Here is a 25,041-nt window from a genome sequence, read left to right on the forward strand (position 1 = left end):
CTCCCCGTCACACTCGCCCTGCCAGTCACACACACACCCCACTCCCCTCCCCATCACACTTGCCCCACAAAGACACACACACACACCCCACTCCCCTCCCCGTCACACTCACCCTGCCAGTCACACACACACCCCACTCCCCTCCCCATCACACTCACCCTGCACAGTCACACACACACCCCACTCCCCTCCCCATCACACTCACCCTGCCAGTCACACACACCTCCCCACTCTCCTCCCCGTCACACTCACCCTGCCAGTCACACACACACCCCACTCCCCTCCCCATCACACTCACCCTGCACAGTCACACACACACCCCACTCCCCTCCCCATCACACTCACCCTGCCAGTCACACACACACCCCACTCCCCTCCCCATCACACTCACCCTGCCAGTCACACACACACCCCACTCCCCTCCCCGTCACACTCGCCCTGCACAGTCACACACACACCCCACTCCCCTCCCCATCACACTTGCCCCACAAAGACACACACACACACCCCACTCCCCTCCCCATCACAGTCGCCCTGCACAGTCACACGCACACCTCCCCACTCCCCTCCCTGTCACACTCACCCTGCACAGTCACACACACACCCTCACTCCCCATTACACCCTCCAGCCCTTTCCTCTCACTCTCTCCACCGTTCTCCTCTAACTGCCCCGGCGCTGTTGCTCCAACCGTCCCCGGACCGCGGGCTGGAGGTCCCACACTGGAGCCGGGGGTGCGATTTCCGGCCAGTGCAGACGTCCCCACACTAGCTCTGATGGCCCTGACCCACTACGAATAGCAGCGTAGCCTCCGCGGCTGACCAGCTGGCCACCCCGAGCCCCATCCCTAGGCCAGACTTGGGGCAGCCAGACCCTCCTGACACTCGCGCCGGGGACATCTCCTCTGGCCGGACGGCCCCCACAGGTGAATTCATGAGGGTGCAAGCAGGCGGGCTGCAGCCCCCGCTAACAAAGTGGAAGTGCCTTCTGTCCTGCATGGCTCGCCATGGTGCTCTGCGTGCACGGCCCTGGGCTGGGACAGCAGCTGCCAAGCCCCTGGGGCTGGGCTTCGAGCCAGACTGGGGCTGAATGGGGGCAGGGGAGCGGCTGGGTAAAACACACTGGGGGGGGTCTTTAGTCCACGCCCCAGCTTCCCACTTCCCCAGCAGGGCCCAGGGGCCTCTATAGAACGCGCCGTCTCCTAGAAAAGGCCAACCAGCTGCAGGCATCGCCAGCCCACGATGCCAGGCCTGGCCGCCGGAGCTCAGGTTGGGCACAGAGCTATGGGAACCACCAGGGTTTCACCTCACCAAGGGGACTAGCTGGAGTCTTTCTGTTACAGTCTGCAGTTCCTTCCAGGACCTACACAGAGAGGGAGAGTTTGTACCGGTCCGATTGGTTCTGTTCAGGCCCCGGCCACCAGCAGCGCTGCAGGGACAGGTCAGACCCCAGCCTCCTGCTAGCTTTAAGCTCCCCAGGATTTAGGGCAATGGCTCAAGACCCTTCCCACAAGCTTTGGGCACCACCTGTCAGACCTGGACAAATGGGAGAGAGTGTCGAGAGGAAGGCAATGGGACGAATGGCCTCACAAGGAAGGTCCTCAACTAGGACTCGGGGGATCCAGCGTCAGTTCCAGTCTCTGCCACCGCTTCTCCGTGTGACCTTGGTCACGTCACTTGATCTCACTGTGCCTCCTTTTCTGACATTGCCTAGCACAACGGGGCCAGGATCTAAACGGCAGCCTCTATGAACCAGCGTGATACGTGTAACAGCCCCCGACCCCTCCGAATGCTAAGACTTTTTCAAGGAGAGGGCAAGTGACCTGGACGTGCCGAGCCAGGGGGTGGAATTCTGCCGGGACAGCTGCCTACAAACATGCAGCAGGGACCCAACAAAGAAGACAGGGATCATCTCTGCTTATGAGCAGCCTAGGGCAGAACAAGAGGTCACGGGATTTGGGCTGCAGCGGGGGAGGAAGGGAGTTTAGAGGAAATATTTAGGGAAGAACATGAAGATGCTAAGAATAGCCCGGGCGAAGGGACCGGCTGCCAGGGAGGGCGTGGAATGGCCGCCAGGGCAGAACAAACACCAGGCAATACGGGAGGGGTGAGGAATCATCAAAATGACCCTGCAGGTGGCTCTCCACAGGTCTGATCAGCAACTCCCCTCACCTCCTGGTTCCCTAGCCCTTAGCAAGGGATCAGGGCCCAGGGGCTGTGTCTGCCAGTGGTGCTGCTTCCAGTGAGCGGGCCCAGTTCCCAGACAGGCGCCCCCATCGGCCACACACAGCACATGGGCAGACAGGACAAGGGGCGAACAGGGCCAAAGACGGGGATCCTTTCCAAACCCCCCCGTATCCCGGGTCTGGCAGCCCTGCTGACACCCCTGGCGGGGAGAAAGGCTGCAGGGCTGTTGGTCCAGCATTCAACAAGATGCAGCCAAAGGGGATGAGACCCCCTCAGCTGAGGTTTGCGCTGAGGAGGAGGCTGGCAAGGGCCTCCCTGAGCTGCAAGGCCCAAGTTGCCCATGGCACAGGAGCCCATGTGGGCCCAGGCCAAGGCCGTGCGCCGCACTCCTCCTGCCCCTCTACTTATGCAGCTAAGGAGCTGCTCAGTTGTCTCAAACCTCTGTCCCCCTCGGATCCTGCTAATGCTTTTCTCCACCCCCCAACCCCCATTTTTAACAAAGTTTTCTGCCTCCCCACCCATCCTGCACACGCACACAGCCTCTTGCCACCCTAGTGTTTCAGTGGCATCCATCATCTTGGCACCAGGGAAGTGTTGTGCACCATTCAGCAGCTGCTGTGCTCCACCCTAGAGGGGCTGCATTTCCCCAGCAAAGAAGGGGCACAGAATATGTCTCTACTGCAGCCTTTACTGTTGTGCCACAACGTTATATGTCCTGAGAGGGACTTAAAAGACCCTCAGCCGTAACAGTGCTGTCCCCACTCACAGTTCAGACTGGGCGAACCGGTGCAGGTGAAAACAAGAACCGATCCAAGACTCCAAGCTCTCACTGAACCGGCGCCGTGCAGACGCACTGACCCAAACCACTGCAGACAGAATAGGAACCAACCAGAAACCCCAAACCCTGCTTGGGTTCCGAATCACGCTCAGATGCAAAATACTCAGGTTGGAGAGGAACGGTTCGTTTTCCAGTCCCTGGCTGGGAGCAGACGTGAATATGCCGACATCTCCAAGTCAGCAGAGCCCAAAGGAACTGGGAGAGGTTAGAGAGCAGCCACATTTGAGCCTGTTCATCTGAATTCAGAAGTTTCCGAAGTTCCCTGGTCACTACTGACAACATAAGGACTGCGTACTGCCCTCCACCCACCTCTGCCCCCTGCCCGTGATGCACTGGACAGCTCGTTTAGCCCTTGGGGAGGCTCACACGGAAGAACGCTAACACGCAGCAGAGCGCTTGGGAAATGGAATTCGTCCAGCCTCCTGGCAGAGCAACTCCAGAGCCCCACTTTTGCCAACAAACCCATCCAGGATGTTGCTGTTCAGGCTCTGGATCTCTGTCAGGGAGAGAGGCTCCAGGCTGACAGCATCATCGGCTGCGGAAGCTCTGGAAACCGCTCCAAGTTGAGGCCGCTGCTGGATTGTTCCCTGGGCACTCGATGTAACAGATCTCGCCTGTCAGAATCCATGTATCCTGTTTGCTAGAGCTCCTCCACCGTACTCAGCACTGCAGTATTCACAGAGCCAGTTACGACAAACGGTGTTCAATCGATGTGACGAACTGGAAAAGTTCTTAATGTTTTCTCTGAATACTGTATTGGTGCCTCAGTGTCCCCATGGCAGTTCTTAAGTATCTGGCAGAGCAAGGGCCAGTGCACCTAAATGCCTGACACTCTGTCTCCTAGCAACTGATGGCCTGGGCCCCTCCTCTGCAAAGGTGCCAGCTGAAGGTGTTGGAGACAAAGGGATCAGGTGACCTCCTGGCCCGGGAAAGGGGCTGAGCAGAGAGGAGGGGCTGAGGGAGGGGTTGTTAGTCTGGAGCTGGCTGGGGTCAAAGGTGGAGGGCAGACCTGGGGGTCTGGCTCACTGCCCCCCAGAATGGACCCAGCCGAGGGGTCCGGTTCGCTGTATCTACAAGCTCTGTTTTAGACCCTGTTCCTGTCATCGAATAAACCTCTGTTTTACTGGCTGGCTAAGAGTCACGTCTGACTGCAAAGTGGGGGTGCAGAACCCGGTGGCTTCCTCAGGACCCCGCTGGGGTGGACTCGCTGTGGGAAGAGCACGGAGGGGCAGAGGATGCTGAATGCTCCAAGGAGAGACCCAGGAGGTGAAGCCGTGTGAGCTTCTTGCCCTGAACAAGTCTGCTCCAAGGGAGAGGAGGCTCCCCAAAGTCCTGACTGGCTTGGTGGGGAGCAGTTCCAGAGCATCGCCCGGTGACTCCGTGACAACTGGTGGCAGCGGTGGGATGTACTGCACCCCGTGAATGGCGCTGCTTGCAGTAAGTGACTGGGGAGCAGTAAAACAAAGGAGGGATAATGAGGGCCAGGCATGCTGAAGGCTCAGAGTGGGACGGTTTCAGGGGGCGGTTAACCTCTGGGAGTGTGTGACCAGCGAGAAGGACTGTTGGAGTAACGGGGTCCCCCGGAGGACTGCAGCGAGCAGTCTCAGGGGCGGAGGAGCTTGCCGCTCGACCCTGGGAGAGAGAAGGATTTTGCAGTAGCAGGGTTCCCCTGGGGATTGCAGGAGCAGTCCCGGGGCGGAGGAGCCTGCAGCTCAATCCTGGCAAAGAGGTGGTGATCACGAGAAGGGCTGGCACACCCGGGGTTCTTCCTGGAAACCATGGGGGAGCCAAGAGCACACAGGCCTGTGAGTCCAGAGCCACTTGGGAACGGTGAAGTGATGGCCTATCACCATCTCCTTGAGAAGGACATTGTGATCCTGTGCACAAAGAGAGGGTTACGCATGGGGAGATTCACCAAGGCACAGTTAATCGTGCAGTTGAAGGAGAAGCACCGCTCTGAGGAGCAGATTCCTGGCCCAGATGGGGCTACAAGAGGATCTGAGAGCAGCTGGAGCACCAGCCAGGCATCCCCGGGAGTCTGGTCCCCAATCAGACGAGGGTCTTCACGATTGGGTTCCCCATCAGGAGATTGGAGACGGATGGGATGGGAGCAGAGCCCGAGAGAGCGAGAGGACCGTGAGAGAAAGCAAGAGCCCGAGGAAAAGCTGCAGGAGAAGCAGCAGCAGCGTGGATTGGTGATGGTGGAGCAGAGAGACATATGGGGCTGCCCAGGGGTCAGTGAGGAAACACGCCTGCAGGGGCGAGACCCTGGGACAGAGAGAACTGTGGTGGTGCAGCCCCAGATGCTGAGGGACTGTGGAACCTGGGTGAAGTTCCCTGGGGTGAAGCCCCTCGCCTTGCCTATGGCCCAGATCCCTGTGCAGACCCAGAAGGGGTCGGGCTGGCTGGTAGTTGGGGTTCTCCACGATATCGGCTGGGAGGCCCTGTTGGGGGGTGACTGTCTCCCCATGGGACAGGATCCAGGCCCCGCTCCTGTAACGGCCAAGGGTTTGAATTCAAATCCAGGGAACCAATTGGCTAGGATGGAAATGGTCAGTGAAAATGCAAATAACCTGGCTGGCAGGGGGGAGGGGCTGCTGGGCTCAGGATACCTGCCTACCTGTAACCAGCCCCCTGGGGCTGAGTGGGAGGGAGAGATGCTCCCCGCCCCCCTGCACACCGGAGAGGGGGCTCACGCTGGCTGTGATGCTGGGACCAGAGCAGAGAGCTCACTGCCTGGCCCCACTGGGACTGCAAGGGCAATGCTGAGCACGGGGGGAGCTGAGACCCCAGCTGAGTTGGGGGACACCCAGGCAGGGCAGGTCAGCTGCCAAACAGGTTTGCCTGGTCCAGACGTGCTGCTGGGAAGTGATTACACAGCAGGAAGGGAGCTACCAGGGACAGGGCTCAGGGGGGCTGTGACCCCAGGTCCAGCCAGCGAGAGGGAGCAGGTCCCACTCCCTGCCCCAGCCGCTGAAACCCAGACTGAGCTGCAGAAGGATCCCTCCTTGGAGAAGCTGAGGGAACTTGCTGGCCACAGCACTGCAAACCCCCTTGGGGAAGGCTGCAGGGACAGAGTCCTGCAGGAGGAGGGATTCCTGTACTGGGAATGGGCTCCCCAAGGGGAAGTAGAACTGGGGGGAATCGGGAGGCAGCTCGTGGTACCCCAGGAATCCACAGGGTTCTTCCCTTTCGAGCTGCTGGATGGGAGGAGAGTGAGGGGACCCCTGAACCTGAAGAGGGAGGATTGGATGAAGAAGGGGGAAAACCCCCGGGAGGATCTCTTCCCTGAGGTGGGAGCCAATCTCCCCATCAGGTGTTTCCCATTCAGAGTCACTGGGAAAGCAGCCCAGAACCTGGAGAGAGAGGTCAGGGACATGCTTGCTTTAGATGGGATCCAGCCGTTTTACAGCCCATGGGCCTTACCCGTGGGGCTGATCCCCAAGCGAGACAGGATGATCTGGTTTTATGGGGGCTATCAGAAGCTTAAAGCCATCACAGTGTCCGATGCCGACCCCATGCCTAGGCCTGGGGAGATTCTAGACAAGCAGAGGGAGATGGAGAACTTGGCCCTGGCAGACACTGGTAACATGTGCATCTTTAGCCAGACGTGGGAGGAACAGGTGTCCCAGGTGAAGAGGGGGCTGGGCTGCCTCAAGGAGGTGGGACTGACGGTAAAAGCTGAAAAGTGCAAGGGGGGACGGCAGAGGTGTTATGTCTGGGCCACAAAGTGGGAAGCGGCTGCCCAAGCCCAGAGCTGGAAAAGGCCAAGATGGGGGCTCTTAACCAAGGGAGCCCGAATCACAGATCAGAGTGCTGGGAAAAGACCCAATCCCAGCTTGAACCCCAGGGGTACTGGGGTGGCAAAAGGGTTCAAGCTGCATAAACCTTCCCACATGCGGCCTGCAAGTGCCATCAAGCACACCTGACCTAAGGGAGGGCGTGAGACTGGACTGTCCTGATGTAACTCACACCAAGGAATGGGAGAGATGCTGGGGCATCCATGGGAACCTTGGTGGGTTCGAATTTCCCCAGGTCACTGGCTGTAGTGACCTCGCTCAGTTCGGTCCCGAAGGGGGGAGAGATGTGACGAACTGGAAAAGTTCTTAATGTTTTCTCTGAATACTGTATTGGTGCCTCAGTGTCCCCATGGCAGTTCTTAAGTATCTGGCAGAGCAATGGCCAGTGCACCTAAATGCCTGACACTCTGTCTCCTAGCAACTGATGGCCTGGGCCCCTCCTCTGCAAAGGTGCCAGCTGAAGGTGTTGGAGACAAAGGGATCAGGTGACCTCCTGGCCCGGGAAAGGGGCTAAGGAGAGAGGAGGGGCTGGGAGGGGTTGTTAGTCTGGAGCTGGCTGGGGTCAAAGGTGGAGGGCAGACCTGGGGGTCTGGCTCACTGCCCCCCAGAATGGACCCGGCCGAGGGGTCCGGTTCGCTGTATCTACAAGCTCTGTTTTAGACCCTGTTCCTGTCATCGAATAAACCTCTGTTTTACTGGCTGGCTAAGAGTCACGTCTGACTGCAAAGTGGGGGTGCAGAACCCGGTGGCTACCTCAGGACCCCGCTGGGGTGGACTCGCTGGGGGAAGCGCACGGAGGGGCAGAGGATGCTGAATGCTCCAAGGAGAGACCCAGGAGGTGAAGACGTGTGAGCTTCTTGCCCTGAACAAGTCTGCTCCAAGGGAGAGGAGGCTCCCCAAAGTCCTGACTGGCTTGGTGGGGAGCAGTTCCAGAGCATCGCCCGGTGACTCCGTGACAACCATACAAATAAGCTTCCACACAGCTCGAACCCCAGCTTGGTCTGTGGTCTCCCTAATGTTTACCAGGGGCCACGCCCTGCCTGCAATTCTGTACAGCACAGAGACGTCTAGTGGTCGAATAATGCATTGCAAGTAAATATAATCGCACTGCTTTTTCACTGCAAGTGACGACTTCCAGTATGCGAGGGGGAGTGTTCCCAGCCCGGGTCGAGAGCAGGCAGACCTCAGCTATGGGGACGATAAAGGGGATTTGGTGGTGAGGCCACTGGCCACAGACAGACCCTGGGGTTCTCTCTGGCTCACCAGCTCCCAGCCTGCACTGCCCAGCATCACCATTAGGGGCGTCCCTAAATCCTGCTCATGCAAGGACAGCTGAGCGCACCACACAGTGCTCTCTCTGGATGCACGGTTCAAGGCAGCATTTCAGGACACGCCCTAGGGAGGGAAAGGGATGGGGTGAAGGGAAGGATTTTATGGGGCAGCGTAGAGCACCCAGAGGCACCAGTGGCTCCAAGGTAGAGCCCCAGCTCATCTGCTTGTGATGGAGCAGGGATCTCTCTTGGGAGCAGCCACTGCAAAGCGGTTTAGCATTTCCTGTGTCTGGCCAGGTCAGAAATGCCACCAGAGTGAATGTGGCTCACTCTTGAGGGTCTCCACTATCCCCAAGCGGGGTGAGGCACTCAGGACGTGCAGCTCAGCCCGCAGAGGAGACCCTACAATAACAAAACAGGCATGTGTGGCCCTCGGGGCCACCCTGCAATCACAAGCCAGACAAGCCCCGTCCTCGCCACCAGCCCTACCAGGACAAACCAGGGGTGGCTGGATCTCATCCGACGGCCATTCTCATGAGGGTGGGCAACGATATTAGGGAGCTGGAGAGCTCAGGGAAATGACGGGAAAACTTTTGTCCCCAGGGCCTGATTCTGATCTCACTCGCGCAGACACAAGACAGGAGAGAGCCACATCCCAGCCCACCCCACCACTGGCACCGAGGCTTAAGCGAGCTCCAGAGGCTGCCGGCCCCTCCCATCCCTAGGAGGGGTCCCTCCAGGTCAGGGCAGCGTGGGAAGAGCTGCTCTATAATGAACTTCATCAGGCCTCTGGAAAAGGACCCGGATTCCTTCCACACTGAGGCGCCTTCCTTCCCCGGGACGCTCCCGGGAGCATAAACGTCCAGCATCTCTGCAAGCGGCAGCCCTGGTGCCCCAAGACCCAGGCCTGGTGTTTTACAACCAGCCTCAGGAAGTTTCACCGTAACATTGACCAGATGGCAGCAATTTGAGCAATCAAGGGCTGAATACATGTGGAGCGGGCTCGAAGGAAACAGCTCTCTGGTGGGGGCCGGGGGGCTCAGCAGCTCCATCACCAGGAATGCAGGGAGGGAAGGATGCCTGAAGTCTGAGGTAAGCCTTATTAATAGCACAGGCCAATTTGACGGTGACAGTAAGCAGCGAAGGAGTCCCTCCCCCAACCCTCTGCGGTTCAGCGTCTATCACACACAGCAGCGCGTCATGCAGAGGACAAGTCCAACTCCATCCTGTGCAGTACTCTCCTCTGATCTCCAGGGGGCACCACTCCCCCAGTTCACATGGCCTCATTCCCCCCACCCCGGCCACAGCCCTGCCAGCTCGCACGATTTTATCACAAGCCTTGTGATACGTGCTGCTTTTTCTAAAGCCCCAGTTCCTGGTCCCAGGGATTAACGAAAAATCACAGCTTTTGTTTAAAAAAAGAAAAAGAAATGTTTTTTAGCCCTTGTGGTTTTGGGGGGAAAGGTCATGGCTGCAACCTGCAAGGATGACACCGCCAGAAAACAAATCAAAACCTAAAAGCCATGTATTTAAAAAAAATCTCATGGTTGTTCAGCCAATCTCGGGATTTTGGAGGTCTCGGGGTGGGCAGTGCTGCAGATTAGGATTTCAAGATGCAGCGACAGATTAAGTTGATTCGACTTGATCTAATCAACTCCTTCTACTCCTCTACACAGCAACTGTCCTACGCTCTAGCAGCGCTGGCCGAAGTCCTCGGCTCCCTGCTTCTGCACCGACTGCGGTGCTCAACCATCGCTCAAACGGTCCGGCCTACGGAGCCCTCTGCACGCAGAAAGGAGAGAGGAAAAAACGGTGCCCAAGTCCCCTGGTTTCAGCTGCCTCCCAAGGGACACGAATCTTGAAGTTGCCTGGGCTGGAAGTCATCTCCCCTCGGCGCACTGAACACACCTGTGCTGAAAAGGCTGCAGCCAGACTTAAATTTGACCCACCACTGCAGCTCATGGGGACTACAAGTCCCAGCATGCAGTGCTCCATCCTAAGCTGAGCAGCACACTGCACGCTGGGAACTGTAGTCTCTGCTGGTTGTATCACTGGCCCTGCTCCTCTGAGGATTTCAATGCACCCCACCACATGCATTCATTGTGTGGACACAGCCCTCTGCATGCAATCCTCCGGGGCCGACGAGACGCTGAGCCTGGCAAAGTGCAGGCGCGGCTTCTGAAATGCAGAGCTACCTGTCTCACTACAGCCCCCATCCCCGGAGCACCTGAGCTCCTCATAGTGTGACGTATCGATCCTCACAACCCCCCGCCTGGTGAGGCAGGGCAGGCTGCTACCCCCATTGCAGCACCAGGGACGTGAGACGTGGCAAGACGACACCACACAGGGCCGCTCAATTCTCACGGGCCGGAGAGCCAAGTTCTCCTGCAACCTGGTATGCGGCAACCCCCCCGCGATACGAGAACACACGGTTCGGACCGGGTCTGCGAACTGCAGCGTGGACGCAGCAAGGCGGTTGCAGAGCCAGGGTTCTCAGTGCAGTGTGGACGCCTCGAACCCAGGCTTGGGAACACGAGTCCCACAGATCCGGGCTTTGCGTGCAATGCAGGCGTACCCTGAGCGGCCAACTGACGGTCACAGCACCGATGGTGTGGCAGAGCAGGCCTTGAACCTAGATCTCCCAAAGTCCCCAGCCCAGTGACAGGGCCTGTTCTTTCAAGCCGTGGTTGGCTTTGTGGCTGGCTTTGCCTGCGCTCACCCCTGCTGCAAAGGTCTCTAATCAGTGCCCCCACAGGAAACTGGGGCTGGGGTCTGAATTCCCTGCCCTGCTCCCGGAGCAAATGGTAACTTTGCACCCATCCTTCTGGCCTGCGGAGCTGCGAAGAGAAAGGCTCAGATCTGCACCGTTTGCTGGCTGGGAACACACACAGCAGGCCAGTCTTCCCCCAGGGACTAGAATATTCTCAAGAACATTGCCCCATTCCCCCGCCTTTGCCGCTGATTTATAGACACAGCCCTTTCCGCGCCGGCCAAACCTCTTCTGCTTCAGACAAAATAGAACCCAACAGGTTTTTACAGACCCGGTCATGTGATCGGCCTGGGCTGGTGCTTTTTAAAGGGGCACTGCCGTGGCTGGACAGGAAGGACGACTCGCAAGGAGAAAAATGCTACGTCAGGACATGGCTGGTCCAGAGTCAAGTCCTGATTTCACCACCGCCCCCCTGCGGGACTGCTGGAGCATAACCAACCGCCTCCGGGCCTCCTTCTTCCTCGCTATGCGGCCTCTGTGTAGATCGTAAAGTCTTTGGGGCCGGGATTGGCCCTTGCTCTGTGGTTGTACAGCCCCTTGCACTGTGTGGCCCAGAGCTACAGACTAGACTAATAATTATGAAGCTAGTAGATCTGTTGGCAATTTTAACTTTTAGGATGGGTCCCCCCGTCCTGCACCAATAGCAAATGTTCCCCTTCCCCCCCAACTCTGACCCTAAAAAATCCAGCCTGGTAATAGACTAGAGCAGTGGTTCTCAAGCAGGGGTCTGGGGACCCTGGGGGGCCGCAAGCAGGTTCCAGAGGGGCCACCAAGCAGGGCGGGCATTAGACTCTCTAAGGCCCAGGGCTGAAACCGAAGCCCTGCTGCATGAGACTGCAGCCCGGGGCCCCGAGCTCCACCACCCAGGGCTGAAGCTGAAGACTGAGCAATGTGGCTTTGTGGTGTCCCCAGTGGCGTGGGGCCCCTGGCAACTACCCTGCTTGCTACCCCCTAACGCTGGCCCTGGCTCTTACATACAAAAACCCAGTTGTTGTGGCACAGGTGGGCCGTGGAGCTTTTATAGGATGGGGGGGAAGGATGAGAACCCCCCCAAGAGTACATTGCCCACGCACCTGAGAATGGCACAAACCACCCATGTGCCAGTCCAGCATTTCAGGAGTTAATTGCCCCCCACAGCAATAGGAGGAGTTTAGTCCCGCTGTGTTTTTTTAAGGAGCAGGATTTGGTTTTCTCGGTGGTTGTTGTCTAATTGTTTCTTGGCAGCCCCAGTGAGGGTTTTACAAAAAAATCAAGCGCCTCCAGCTCTTTCCAGGGCTGCAGCACCCGCCATCCCCGCGCGCTCTACAAACGCCCATTGTTGTTCCTCCCCAGACCCCGGTGTTATTGTAGGGTCTCCACGGCACTGGATGCCTGCTACTGAGATTTCCCCCTCTCCTCTTCCTATGGGGTGTAAAATCTCAAAGACATTTGTGGGGGGAGAGGGGGAATCACCTCATACCCAAGGTCAAGTTTATTTATTTATTTTTGCTCTGATCAGGCTAACGAGCGAGACGGAGCCCATCTGGGTTAGTGAGAGCAGCAGCAGCCGCCGCGGTGGATGGCGCACGCTGGCGGCTCGCGGGGGTTTGGAAATGTGACAGCCCGAGGGCTCAGCTGAGGTTTGAAGCCGTAGCCACAGACACCCAAAATGACGGGCTGGCCGGGCCAGGAACATTGGGACTTTGATTTATTCCGTTGGAGCCATGCCAGGCCAAACCAAAGAGCTGGTATCTCTCCCTCCACCTTCTTCCTCTGATGCCCGCCCCCGTGCACTGGGCTACAGTCATGGGCCTGGGAGACAGGGCGCTGCCCCCCACTTTGGAGAGCCTGAACTCGGCAAAGTGCAATAAAGGGGGCCTTGGCCCCTGCCTTTGGCTCCTGACAGGAGCTGGGTGGCATAAGCATGGAGGCCCCTTCCTTGCTGGCATGAGGACGGGGCGGCTGGGCCACTTCTGCAGTCTATCCGGAGCCCATGGCTGGAGTCTTGCAGCTCTTCCTCGCTGAGCAACCCCGGGGACCTGGGCCAAGAGCCCTCAGCTAAAAGAACAGCTGCCAGCACCCCGGCCAAGTCATTCCCCACCCGCCTTCCTCTGTCTCGTCTATTTCGACTGCCCCTTATTAAGGATACGTACAGGGCCTGGCGCAGCGGGGCCCTGATTTCCACGGGAGTCCCAGGTGCTGCTTTAAGTCCCAGGAATAATGAGCAGACCCAGCTCAAGCCCTGAAGCCAAGATCAGGACACACACAGGCTGTGGATGCACAGTCATTTGGGGAGCTCTCCGGCTGCTGCTCAACCCTAGTGTAGACAGGGCCCTGGCCTCCATGCCACATGCTAGCTACCTCGGAGGTGAGATCACCAGTCCTCCATCTACGCGAACAATCCCAACACTGCACCTCTTGCCAGAGTGCAACGAGGGGAGATGCCAGGGGAGACAAGGGCACAAGGAGTCCAATGCACCCGGACAAGGCAGGACTGCAGGCTCCCCGTGGAGCTCCCAGCCTAACAGAGCAGACAAAGGGAGGATAGTCTCAACTGCACCGAGGGGAAACTGAGGCAGAGAAAAATTAAACTGCTTTGCCCTAGGTCCCATATATCAGAGATGGGAAGCAAACCTGGGTCTCTTGAACCTTAATACCATCACCATGGCGTCCTACATACAGCATCTAAGCACTGCTGCAGCCATTAACCTGGGAAACACGCCCAACCCCACCGCCCTCTGGAGTCCCAGTACAGACATGGATCAGGAGGAAGGCCAGTGAGCACCGTCAGGGGCAGTACCCTTGGCACAGAAGGACACCCCCCTCGCTGCATGGGCACCCCCTGCACCTCCCAGAATTGGGCCCACCGTTTCCATGTCAGTGTTGGCATCCCAGGCCATAGGACACTGCGCGGGACTGCCCGTCTCTAACCTGGCAGCCTGGACACTCCAGCCAGGAGGTTTCATTTAACAAACAATTATTTTTGTTTCTGGCCTTCACCGTCGTGAAGAAAACCTCCCGAATATGAACAACTCCGGTGCTGCCCTCTTGTGTCGGCACACAGACACAACAGCACGGAGCGTTGATTCTGAAACCTAATGAGGGCCGTGTTCCCTAGTTCACCGACACTCATTGAAGCCCTTCCACTGAAGCTGTGGGTGGAGTTTAAGGTTGTGGCGGAGCTTAACACCTGATGCTCTGTACACCCAGCAGCGACAGCGAGGAGAAACATGGCCCTGTGTCAGAACGGGAAGGGTCTTTCCGCAGCAGGGCAAAGCTCAGGAAGAAAAGAGAAAGAACACATCTCATTGCCTCTTGCCACCCGCGCCATGTTTGCCTTGCGTCTTCCACCAAGGAGCCTCTCAGATGCCCAACAGCCAAACACAGTCTGCCTAGGGAATAGGAAACTCTCGGGCAGGCAGGGCGGCCAGAGACGCAGGCAGACAAGGGTTGGGGCGGCCGACTGAGGAAGTGGAGCAGCAGGGATAGTTCAGTGAGGGAGTGGCGGGAATCAGAGACGGTGGCGTCTCAGATGGGGACTGCAGAACCACGAGTCACTGCCTATGAGCAGAAAGGCCGTTCCAGACCATGGGGTCCGGCTCTTAGAATCATAGACTAGCAGGGTTGGAAGGGATCTCAGGAGGTATCTAGTCCAGCCCCCTGCTCAAAGCAGGACCAATCCCCAACTAAATCATCCCAGCCAGGGCTTTGTCAAGCCTGACCTTAAAAACCTCTAAGGATGGAGATTCCACCACCTCCCTAGGTAACCCATTCCAGTGCTTCACCGCCCTCCTAGTGAAAAAGTTTTTCCTAATATCCAACCTAAACCTCCCGCACTGCAACTTGAGACCATTGCTCCTTGTTCTGTCATCTGCCACCACTGAGATCTAAATCCATCCTCTTTGGAACCCCCCTTCAGGTAATTGAAAGCAGCTATCAAATCCCCCCTCACTCTTCTCTTCTGCAGACTAAACAATCCCGGTTCCTTCACCTCTCCTCATAGGTCATGTGCTCCAGCCCCCTAATCATTTTTATTGCCCTCCACTGGACTCTTTCCAATTTTTCCACATCCTTCTTGTAGTGTGAGGCCCAAAACTGGACACAGGACTCCAGATGAGGCCTCACCAATGTCGAATAGAGGGGAATGATCACGTCTCTCGATCTGCTGGCAATGCTCCTACTTATACAGCCCAAAATGCCATTAGCCTTCTTGGCAACAAGGGCACACTGTTGACTCATACCCAGCTTCTCGTCCACTGTAACCCCCAGGTCCTTTTCTGCAGAACTGCTTCCACTTGGGAGAAAGACGGTGGAACTCACTGTCCCAGGAAGTTGCTGCAGCCCGAAATGTTGCAGGTCTCAGAAAGGGATTGGACATTTCTCTGGCTAATGAGGATATCCAGAGTTATTCCAGTTAATGGTAGGACAACTTTGGGACAGGATATTAAATTCCCTGCTTCCGGGGTGAGCCAATCGCTATTAGACACCTAACAAAGGAGATCATCTCCCATATGCTGCTGCGGGGTTCTCACACCTTCCACGATCAGAGATGGGATATGGGGCTAGATGGACCTGGGGTCCGATCCATTTTGCCGGTGCCTGTCTTCGTAAGGACATAGGGGGTGAGGAGAAGGATCTATGGTGGGTTGTGAGCACTGTGGAGAAAGGCAGTGGAGCGTCCCGAGGGTGGACTGGATGTGTCGTCATTTCTAGGGCCAGCTGAGGGAAGAGGTGGCTGCATTTTGGGGATACCAGCACCGAGGAGAGACCAGCAGCAACCAAAGTGGAAGAGTCTCGGAGGAGAGCCCAGATAGTGAGGACAGACAGCCCCACACCGGGCATTGACCCAGGGCCCACAGAGCTAACAGCGTGGGGGCTCAGGGGCCTGGTGCTGGAGGAGTGCCAGAGACAGACCCTGTGTGGAACAGCACAGAGGGGGGACACAGAACACACCATCCCGTGGGTGACACCAGCTCCGTTCTCTACATGCTCCAGAGCTATCATCCGGCGCACACCCCGCGCAGAGGGGGACCCCAGGAGAGAGACCCGGCTTGGGGCTTTGCCGTACCAGGGTGGCTCCTGGCAGCTGGAGAAGAGACATAGAGAGAAAGCTGCGTCAGACACCACCAGCACAGTGACTCCCAGACGCTCCGGCCCCCTCTCCATGGCCAGGTCCTAGGCTGGGTTTGGGGACAGCATCACCTGTCCTCCTGTCAGCCAACCTGAGGAGATTCCTCCCCTTCTCCCTCCCCACGCAGCATCCAACAGTGCAAGCAGACGGTGGCCGAGACCCTGTTTCATACCCAGCTCTTCTGTGCAACCCCCCTCTCCCCCATGCAAGGATGGATGACCTTCTCCGTCAACAGCCTTCCACAGAGCAGGGCAACTAGGGCTTATGGGGGCCTGTGCACTGCAATTTGGAACAGACACGGGTCCCAGCACTTCTAAGATGCAGGGGAAACAACGGGAGAAGGAGAAGCCAGCAGCAGACGAGGAAACCCGCGGCCTCTTCCAGAGGAGCCAGAAGGAGCAGCAAGCATCCAAGCAGCAGAGGCAGGTGAAGGAGCAGGATGGGGGGCTTTGGGAGGCCAGTAGACTAGACTCCTCAAGCACATCACCCCAAATTTACCTGCTGCATCCACTGCATGTTTGCAGCACGATGGGTTACGGGCGCACGGACTGGCGGGTGCCTGGGATACAAGAAGCTCCCGCATGCAGTGCAATGCACGTGCCCCCGAAGGAAAGCCGGCACAAGAGCACCAGCAGCGCTCTCCCCCAGTGCCCCGGAGACACCACAAACCCAGATCAGCCAGCCCCCAGCTCGAGACCAAGCCATCCCCAACCAGCAGCTGATGCCGAAATCAGGGGCCGAGCATCGGCATCTCCACCAGCTCCAACCAATGACATCCGAGCAGGCTAGGCAGCACCGAGACAAGAACTCCTCCGTTCTCGCTGCCGTGAAGGGGGTACACCGGGGAGCTAAGCGAACCAGTTGGAAATGTGTGTGCTTTAATCACTCAGAGTGAAATCAACAGCAAAAATCCCCCTGGCCTCCCCGGGGCCAGGATCTCACCCTGCTTTTAGGGGCCGGGGAGTAGGAAAGATCGTTCACCTGCGAAGCAGCAGCTACCTCTGCCCAAGGCTCGCTGGGTGCCCAGCGGCAGCTCGAAAAGACACCAACCTTTGCTGGGTGCACAAAGGAAAGGTGCCCGGTGCTGGGAACAGGAGGGATGAGCTTTACTTCCCGCGGGCGGCAGGGAGCAGCCCAGGTCCCCAGCGGCGCTTTGTAACCAGACACTGCAGCCCCGGCGGGACCCCAGAGTGTCACCTTGAGTGACAATCAGGACCCAAGTGCAGAAACGAAGCTGAGGAGAGCAGAGAGAGGCCCCCCCGCCTCCTTCCCGAGTCAGAGCGACTCCAACCCGACCGGGACCCCCGACACAAGGAAAGTTCGCTGCGAAGGGGGCAGCTCCTTACCTTGGCTTCGCATTTCCTGTGACAGGACAGCTTGCACCCTGTGAGAGAGAGAGACAGAAACCAGGACTCAGTAGCAAGTTCACCTCCCCGGCTCCGAGCGCAGGGAACCGGGCCAGGTCCCGGGGACAAAGAGGGACCGCCTGGGACAGAAACACCAACCAAAACAAACTCTCCAGGCTGCTGCGGGAAACCCAGGCGCAGGCCGGGGCGGAGGAGGGGGAGGAAAGCGAAGCAGCTGGCACCTAGCCAAGGATAGCCTCGGCGGCACAGGTACGCCGAAGCGCGCCGGCCCACGGCAGCAGCTCGGCTCCTCGGGAACATGCTGAGCACATTGTGCCGAGCTGCCTGCCACGCTGTCAGAGCCTGCCCCGGGGCTCAGGGTTCGCCTGCCTACCCCTTTTTCTCCCCCACCCCCTTGCCTCTTTCTTTCGTGACTGAACAGTGCACACGGAGCAGGCCCGGCCCGCCCTCTCGCTCCAGGAGTCATGTTCCTAAGCAGTTCACTCCAGCAGGAATGTTCAAAATGCGGCCCGGTCCCCTCCTGCTTTTCCTCGCCGGCTGCTCACATCTTGAGGCTGAGGAACGGCCTCCCCACCCCAGGTTACAGAACAAAAGAGGAGTTTTCGCCACTTCCTGTCTCGGAGCCAGGATCTCAGCCTCTCTGAGCCCCTCGCTGCAGACCCAGCCGGGAGGGCAGAGCCACGGGTCGAGCAGAAGGGGGACCCCTCGGAGGACCCTGAGCGTCGGGAGATTTGGGCTGTGGGGTAGAGCGAAAGCAGGGCTGAGCACGGGGTGCCCATTCTCCATTTGCCGGGCACGCATGAGGCCAGACCCGCCTGGCACGTCAGCACCGCCAGCGCTCTTAGACAGGCCCAGCCCAGATGAGCAGAAGGGCTAGGGTCAGGCCCTGCCTTTGCTCGCGGGATTCCCCTCGGTCTCGGGCTGCCTAACAGGGCACTGGTTCCAGTGCCAAGAAGGGCCGGGGCTGGGCTAGCAGGGGAGATATTGAGGGGAAGCGGCAGAGCTGGGGTACGGGGCAGAGGGAGTGCTGGGCTGGAAAAGCAGGGGGCTGTGGACTGGGACTGAGAGGGCGCAGCAGAGCAGAGTGAGGGGGGCTGTGGATCAGGATGGAGGGAAAGCGATAGAGGTAGGGGAAGAGAAGCTAGGACCCCAGGAAAAGGACCCTCCACCTGATGTCCCAGACCTCCCGAGGCTTGCACCAGACAAGTGATAGCCCGGGCTCTGGCTGCTGCTGGCCACCTCCAGCAACGCGACACGGCCAGATAGGCCGAACGGGCCAATTTCTCTGAGGGGAGCCCTCTCCAGCTGTTCACTCAGGAGAACCCAGAGATCGAGAGGCAACATGCATCTTCCTTGGGGCCCAGCTGGGCGGCTTACTCCAGGGATGCCACCATCCAGTCCTGCTCTGGGAGCACTGGAGACAGGCCAGGCGGTGCAGCCTGCAGTCCCCAGCCCTGACGGCATCCTGAGTCACCCCACATGGCCACCGCTGTCCGAGATGCAGGGTGTATCTCAGGCCACCCGGGCCATGGCTCCGACGGGGGCTAGCCGGGGCTGGCGTCTCCCACAGCCCCGGGCAAAGCCTGGCACTCAGCTAGCATTGCCAGGTATCCAGCTTACATCCAGCCCCTACATTACCTGCCCTGCCCCACACCCGCTCCTGCCAGCTGCCAGCCTGCAGCTCACCCCTCGTTCTGTGCTTGCGCTGGCTGCACACGACGGGCCCCAGCTGTCCCCAGGGGCCGACATGGTGCAATCCCTGTGCAATGGGATTCTAAGACCAGGCATGGCAGCGCCATAGGGAACCAACCCCCCGGCCCACGCAATACATTTTGCTAGTAACACCACTGCTCCAGGCTAGCCTGGAAGCTGAGGCCCGGCCAGTGAGGTGTTCAGAGCAGGGTGGATACAGCTAATCCATCGCTCTCTCGCCCCTCTCTCAGGCCCTCCAGCTGCCCTGGAGTCCTGCAGGCCAGCCCCCGGCTCTCCGTACCCACTCGCGCCCTTCTTCCCGTCTCACACTGAAGGGTCAGATGGAGATGCTCCACTCCCCGTTTAAGTGATCACAGGCAGGGGAGGGAATGTCTCTGTTCCTCAGCCCGCCCATCCAGGGGTGGCGAGTTCTATGGGTCCATGGTGCCCATGCTCCAGGAATATTCAGGGCCTAGGGGCCCGGCTCCACCAATGTTTGGGGCCGAGTCTCTCCCTTGACCCTGCCTGCGGCCCCTGGACGCCTCCCCCAGAGCATCTCCCAGCCCTCCCTGCTGCCCCTGGGTGATTTAAAAAGGCCCAGGGGCATTGGCCACCACCACTGGCAGTGCAGCGAGGCTAAAGCAGCTTCCTGCCCATCCTCGCTCTGCACCACTTCCAGAAGCAGCTGGCACATCCCTGTGGCCCTGGTGTCACGGAGTCCCCGGGCGATGCTCTGGAACTGCTCCCCACCAAGCCAGGCAGGACTTTGGGGAGCCTCCTCTCCCTTGGAGCAGACTTGTTCAGGGCAAGAAGCTCACACGTCTTCACCTCCTGGGTCTCTCCTTGGAGCATTCAGCATCCTCTGCCCCTCCGTGCACTTCCCACAGTGAGTCCACCCAGGCGGGGTCCTGGGGAAGCCACAGGGTCCTGCACCCCCACTTTGCAGTCAGATGCGACTCTCAGCCAGCCAGTAAAACAGAGGTTTATTCGATGACAGGAACAGGGTCTAAAACAGAGCTTGTAGATACAGCGAACCGGACCCCTCAGCCAGGTCCATTCTGGGGGGCAGTGAGCCAGACCCCCACGTCTGCCCTCACTCCAGTTCCAGACTGAAAACCCCTGCAGCCCCTCCTTTCTGGCCTTTGTCTCTTTCCCAGGCCAGGAGGTCACCTGATCTCTTTGGCCTCCAACACCTTTAGCATCCCCTTGCAGGGGGGAAAGGCCCTGGCCATTAGTTGCCAGGAGACAGAGGGTCGGCCAGAGCTGAGGCCCCCCCACAGTATTCAGAGGGAACATTAAGAACAGCCCCACTTCCTCACACCTGGGGGGGGGGGTGTTTCTGCGCACTGCCTGTTCCCCAAGCGCCAACTCCACAGCTCCCATTGGCTGGGAACTGCGGCCAATGGGAGCTGCAGGGGCAGTGTCTGTGGGCAACAGCGCATGGAGACCCCCCTGGACCCCCGCCTAGGAGCCGCTGCCAGAGGGGTGTGCGGGTCGCTTTGGGGAGCCACCCAAGGTAAGCGCCACACCACTCCCTCTCTCCCGCAGCCCACCCCCTGCCCCAGCCCAGATCCAGCACCCAACCACCCTCCCAGAGCCCGCACCCCTCACCCCTCCCACACCCCAACCCCCTGACCCAGCCCAGAGCCCACACCCCAACTCCCTCCCAGAGCCTGCCCCCATGCCCCCTCTTGCACCCCAACCCCTTCCTGCACCCCCTCCTATACCCCACCTCCTGCCCCAGCCAGAGCCCACACCCTAAACTCCCTCCCAGAGCCAGAGGCAGGTCGGGGGGGGGGGAGAAGAGAGCAGGACTTGGACCCATTCTGGGCACCACCAAAAATTACACAAACCATCGCTGCCAAGGCCCAGCACAAGCACTGCCCAATGCTATATCAGAGAAGCCCTGGCTACTTATATGGCCTCCAACTGCCCAACACCATAGTATCTGGGCAAGGACCCTCCCTACAGCTGTGCAGGCACCATGGCTAGAGCATTGAACTGGAACTCAGGAGACCTAGGCTTGAGTCCCAGCTGGGAGTGACCTTACTTCCCTGCTCTGTGCCTCAGTTTCCCCCATTTTACAGATGGAAATGACACTGCGCTCCTTTGAGCGCTATGGATGAAAAGCGCTAAATAAGTTATATAGGATTATTTCAGCTAAAATGGCTAAAACACACCCGATCCCTGCGTAGCTGCACGGTTGATTTAACATGCCACAAATGATACAACCTGCAAACAGGAGCCCCCTCTGCGATACTACGAGTTCAATATTTGACACAATTTCAAGACTTGGTGTGATGAACTGGGAAAGTTCTTAATGTTTTCTCTGAGTACTGTGTTGGTGCCTCAGTGTCCCCATGGCAGTTCTTAAGTATCTGGCAGAGCAAAGGGCCAGTGCCCCTAAATGCCTGGCACTCTGTCTCCTAGCAACTGATGGCCTGGGCCCCTCCTCTGCAAAGGTGCCAGCTGAAGGTGTTGGAGACAAAGGGATCAGGTGACCTCCTGGCCCGGGAAAGGGGCTGAGGAGAGAGGAGGGGCTGGGGGGGGTTGTTAGTCTGGAGCTGGCTGAGGTCAAGGGTGGAGGGCAGACCTGGGGGTCTGGCTCACTGCCCCCCAGAATGGACCCAGCCGAGGGGTCCGGTTCGCTGTATCTACAAGTTCTGTTTTAGACCCTGTTCCTGTCATCGAATAAACCTCTGTTTTACTGGCTGGCTGAGAGTCACGTCTGACTGCAAAGTGGGGGTGCAGAACCCGGTGGCTTCCCCAGGACCCCGCTGGGGTGGACTCGCTGTGGGAAGCGCACGGAGGGGCAGAGGATGCTGAATGCTCCAAGGAGAGACCCAGGAGGTGAAGCCGTGTGAGCTTCTTGCCCTGAACAAGTCTGCTCCAAGGGAGAGGAGGCTCCCCAAAGTCCTGCCTGGCTTGGTGGGGAGCAGTTCCAGAGCATCGCTCGGTGACTCCGTGACACTTGGCATCAAGAGTGAGAATCGCCTTCCCAGGCTCCCATTCTCCAGACTGATCTGAAACTGAGAGAACGTTTGAAAATCCCAGATCTCTTTTTTCCAGCCCGGAGGCTGTGTAATTTACCTTCCCCTTCCTCTCAGCTAGGGAGCGTGAAACCAGCCAGGTCAGTTTCCCGCCATTCCTCTCTCTAAGACAGGGCTGCAGGGCTTGCATTACAGAACCACAGAGGGACTCTCGCAGGCTGCTCTGACCTGCACGAATGTTGTCTGCGAACTCTAGGGACCTGCTCCTAGGCAGATCTGCGTGGGAGCAGTCCCTGGAAACACGTGCCTGGTTTTAGTAGATCAGGGCCTACAATACATTGGTTTATTCTCAGGCGGTGACATCTTGGCCCGACTGATGTCAAGAGCAAGACTCCAGGCCAGCCATTGGCCCTGCAGAGCCGACGCAGCTCCAGGGGAGCCGGGTTGAGTCCAGCGCCTGGCATCACCACACTAGGAAAATGCTGCAGGTCAGCAGGCAGAAAAACCCCTCGGGTCACGTGAGCAGGAGTCACTGAGCACCCGTGGCCCCAGCCCTGGCCCCCTGTGCCGCTTCCAGGCTGGTCGGCACTTTCAGTCCAAAACGCACCCGATCCGCTCCAGTCTGTCCAGCAAAGTGACCCCTGGGAACCCTTCTATCCCCATTAGTGATCGACCATCCTGCTTACGCTTTCCCTCGCTCACACCCAGAGGCCAGGCACCGGGGCCCTCGGCACAGAGCAGAGGTGCTGATCAGGAACCAGGGCAGGTCCTAGCTGGATTGAAGCGAATGGCTGGGGCCGGGGTGGGGATATTTTAAAGGGCTTCCCTCCCTCCACTGGCCCCATCTAGCTCCTCCCAGGGGATTGCATGGGGCATTCTTCCCTTGCTACAGAACCGTGTCTCTGCAGGCCAGGCCCTGGGTCTCTGCAGCTGGCCTCAGCACATCTAGAGGGAGGAAGGGTGAGGCACAAGACAAGGATCCAGGACTCCTAGTTTCTCTTCTCATCTCTGACTCGGATTTCCTCTGAGGTCTTGGGCAAGTCACTTAACTGTTCTGTGCCTCAGTTTCCCCAGATGTAAAATAGGGGCAGGGCTGTGTCGGAGGCACCTAGAGCTCCTCCCACAAGCCCATTCTCACATGCTTGTGGCCCAACCCAACCAGTTATCGCCGGGCCATCTCCATCAGCACCCCACGCTCAGCCCGGCCGATGGCTGATCTGCACAGCCAGCGGGCACAAAGCAGCCAGTTCAGCTGCCCGGACGCAGCTCAGCTCCCAGGCGTGGAGTTCACCACACGTGTGGCCTACCCTGCCACCCAAACATGCCCCCGTTGCATGTGCGTGGGCCACACATCTCTCCCAAGCACAGCGGGCCTATGTTCTTGCACCCACAGCACGTACACACAGACGCAACGTGCAAACACCCTAAGTCCTCCCCACCCCGGCCCACCTGCTTGCGGCACGCTCACCCTCCCCACACACCGGGCAATAAGAGATTCCCAAACTCAGGAGACTTTAATATGTCCCGTCTTCTCTCCTGCACCGATGCCCTCCTGGCTCCTACTGCCTGACTTTCAACGGGACTCAGAGGAGGAAGTGACATCAGGCCCGGGGGAGCTGGTTCTGTGGGGCAGGCGGAGCAGCGAGGAGGCTGGAGTGACAGCCCGGACACTGGCCCAGGGCTGTCACAGTGCTGAGCTGCGAGGTTCAGGGACTGATCCTGCACAGACCTCAGAAGGGGCAGGATCAGGCCCCTGGAGAGATCCCAGAGTCCGGCAGCTACAGTGCATTTCCCCAGGGGGCTGTGTCAGTCCCCAGCTCCCTACCCCACTGGGGCACGGGCTGGCATAGGGCGGCGATCCCGCCAGGTGGCATTCGAGAATCGCCACGTGCCTGAGCTGAGACAGGCTGCCCACAGCTGGGCACAGACAAAGCCAATCACCAGCTGCTTCCCAGTGCGCTCCCGGGAGACCCACCAGCTGGGTAAAATACTCACACAAGGGGCCAGGAGAGCGCCAGCGAACCCAGCCCCAGCATTCCCTCCACAGGGGGACCTCCACGCCCTCGGCTTTCAGCCCTGTCCTCAGCTGGCTGGCGCTCGCATTTCTGAACTCCGCTGCAGATGCCAGCACCGCGTAGGTGCTGCCCGCCAGCCCTTGGCAAGTCCCAGCAAAGCCCCCGGCCAGGTAAAGTTCCCCGCCCTCAGGGGTTTACACTGCACTTTGCAGCCCTGCCAGAAACAGCATCTGTTCCTTTGATACAACACAGTCATTGTTCCTGGGGGGGGCGGGGAGAGGGCCTGGCCTGTGGACGGGATTCGTTACTGTGGCTTTTCTAACCCAGGGAGATCAGTTGAACTAGGCGCTAGTGCAGGACTCCTGGATGCTCAGCCCCACTCTACCACTGACCTGCTGGGCACAGTAACACAGCCCACCGCTGCCTCAGTTTCCCCCTCTGGGGATGAGAACGTTCCCTAAAGGCTGCGAAACACACCCACGGCCGAGAAGAGCGACAGGCTGCAAGCTACTCCGGCAAGGGAAGGGTCCCCACTGGATGCAACTGAAGAGCGTTTGGGGGCAGGGGGGCTCCCTATGCAAAGTACACCCCGCCCCCAACCAAATTTCATGCAGCACCAGGCTGCGGGGAGCACCTCCCCAACACGCCCCCCGCAACACCTGCCTGACCCCGCCCTCTCCGAACGAGACTCACCTGCCCCCCCTTCCATGCTGGCCAGCAGGGCGACCTGGCTAATGGGGGTGTCCTTTTAACCCCATCCCTGCTACAGCCCGTGGCAAGTCACACTAAGAAAGGCCAGGAGGGGCTAAGTTTGCTCAGAGTCCTTGGCGTCTCTGCCGTGCCCATGTACAAACGGCCCCTGAGTGTGTGTCGTAGGATCAGCCAGCTCCAGGTCCAGCCCCAGGTCCAGCCAGCCCCACGTCCAGCCTCCGACAGAGGGTTCAGAGAGACGGGTACAAACCCGGCAGTCGCAGTTGGGGGAGAATCTGCCTCTTGTCACTACT

At 58.9% G+C, this 25,041-nt stretch overlaps 1 protein-coding gene across 7 annotated transcripts in view; it reads right to left on the minus strand.

The window, feature by feature from the left end:
- TNS1 (tensin 1) overlaps positions 1 to 25,041 on the minus strand; it is a 283,441-nt gene that overhangs the window by 237,996 nt on the left and 20,404 nt on the right. For 6 of the 7 annotated variants that reach the window (XM_030579739.1, XM_030579741.1, XM_030579742.1 and 3 more), the window contains exon 3: positions 17,320 to 17,357. In XM_030579739.1, coding sequence (XP_030435599.1) covers positions 17,320 to 17,357 — 38 coding nt within the window. Of the gene's footprint in view, positions 1 to 17,319; positions 17,358 to 17,478; positions 17,498 to 25,041 lie in introns of those variants that run through there. The other variant, XM_030579748.1, reaches the window with a different exon arrangement.

The sequence above is a fragment of the Gopherus evgoodei genome, chromosome 11, assembly GCF_007399415.2.
Source record: "Gopherus evgoodei ecotype Sinaloan lineage chromosome 11, rGopEvg1_v1.p, whole genome shotgun sequence".
In the NCBI taxonomy this organism is placed as follows: Eukaryota; Metazoa; Chordata; order Testudines; family Testudinidae; genus Gopherus; species Gopherus evgoodei.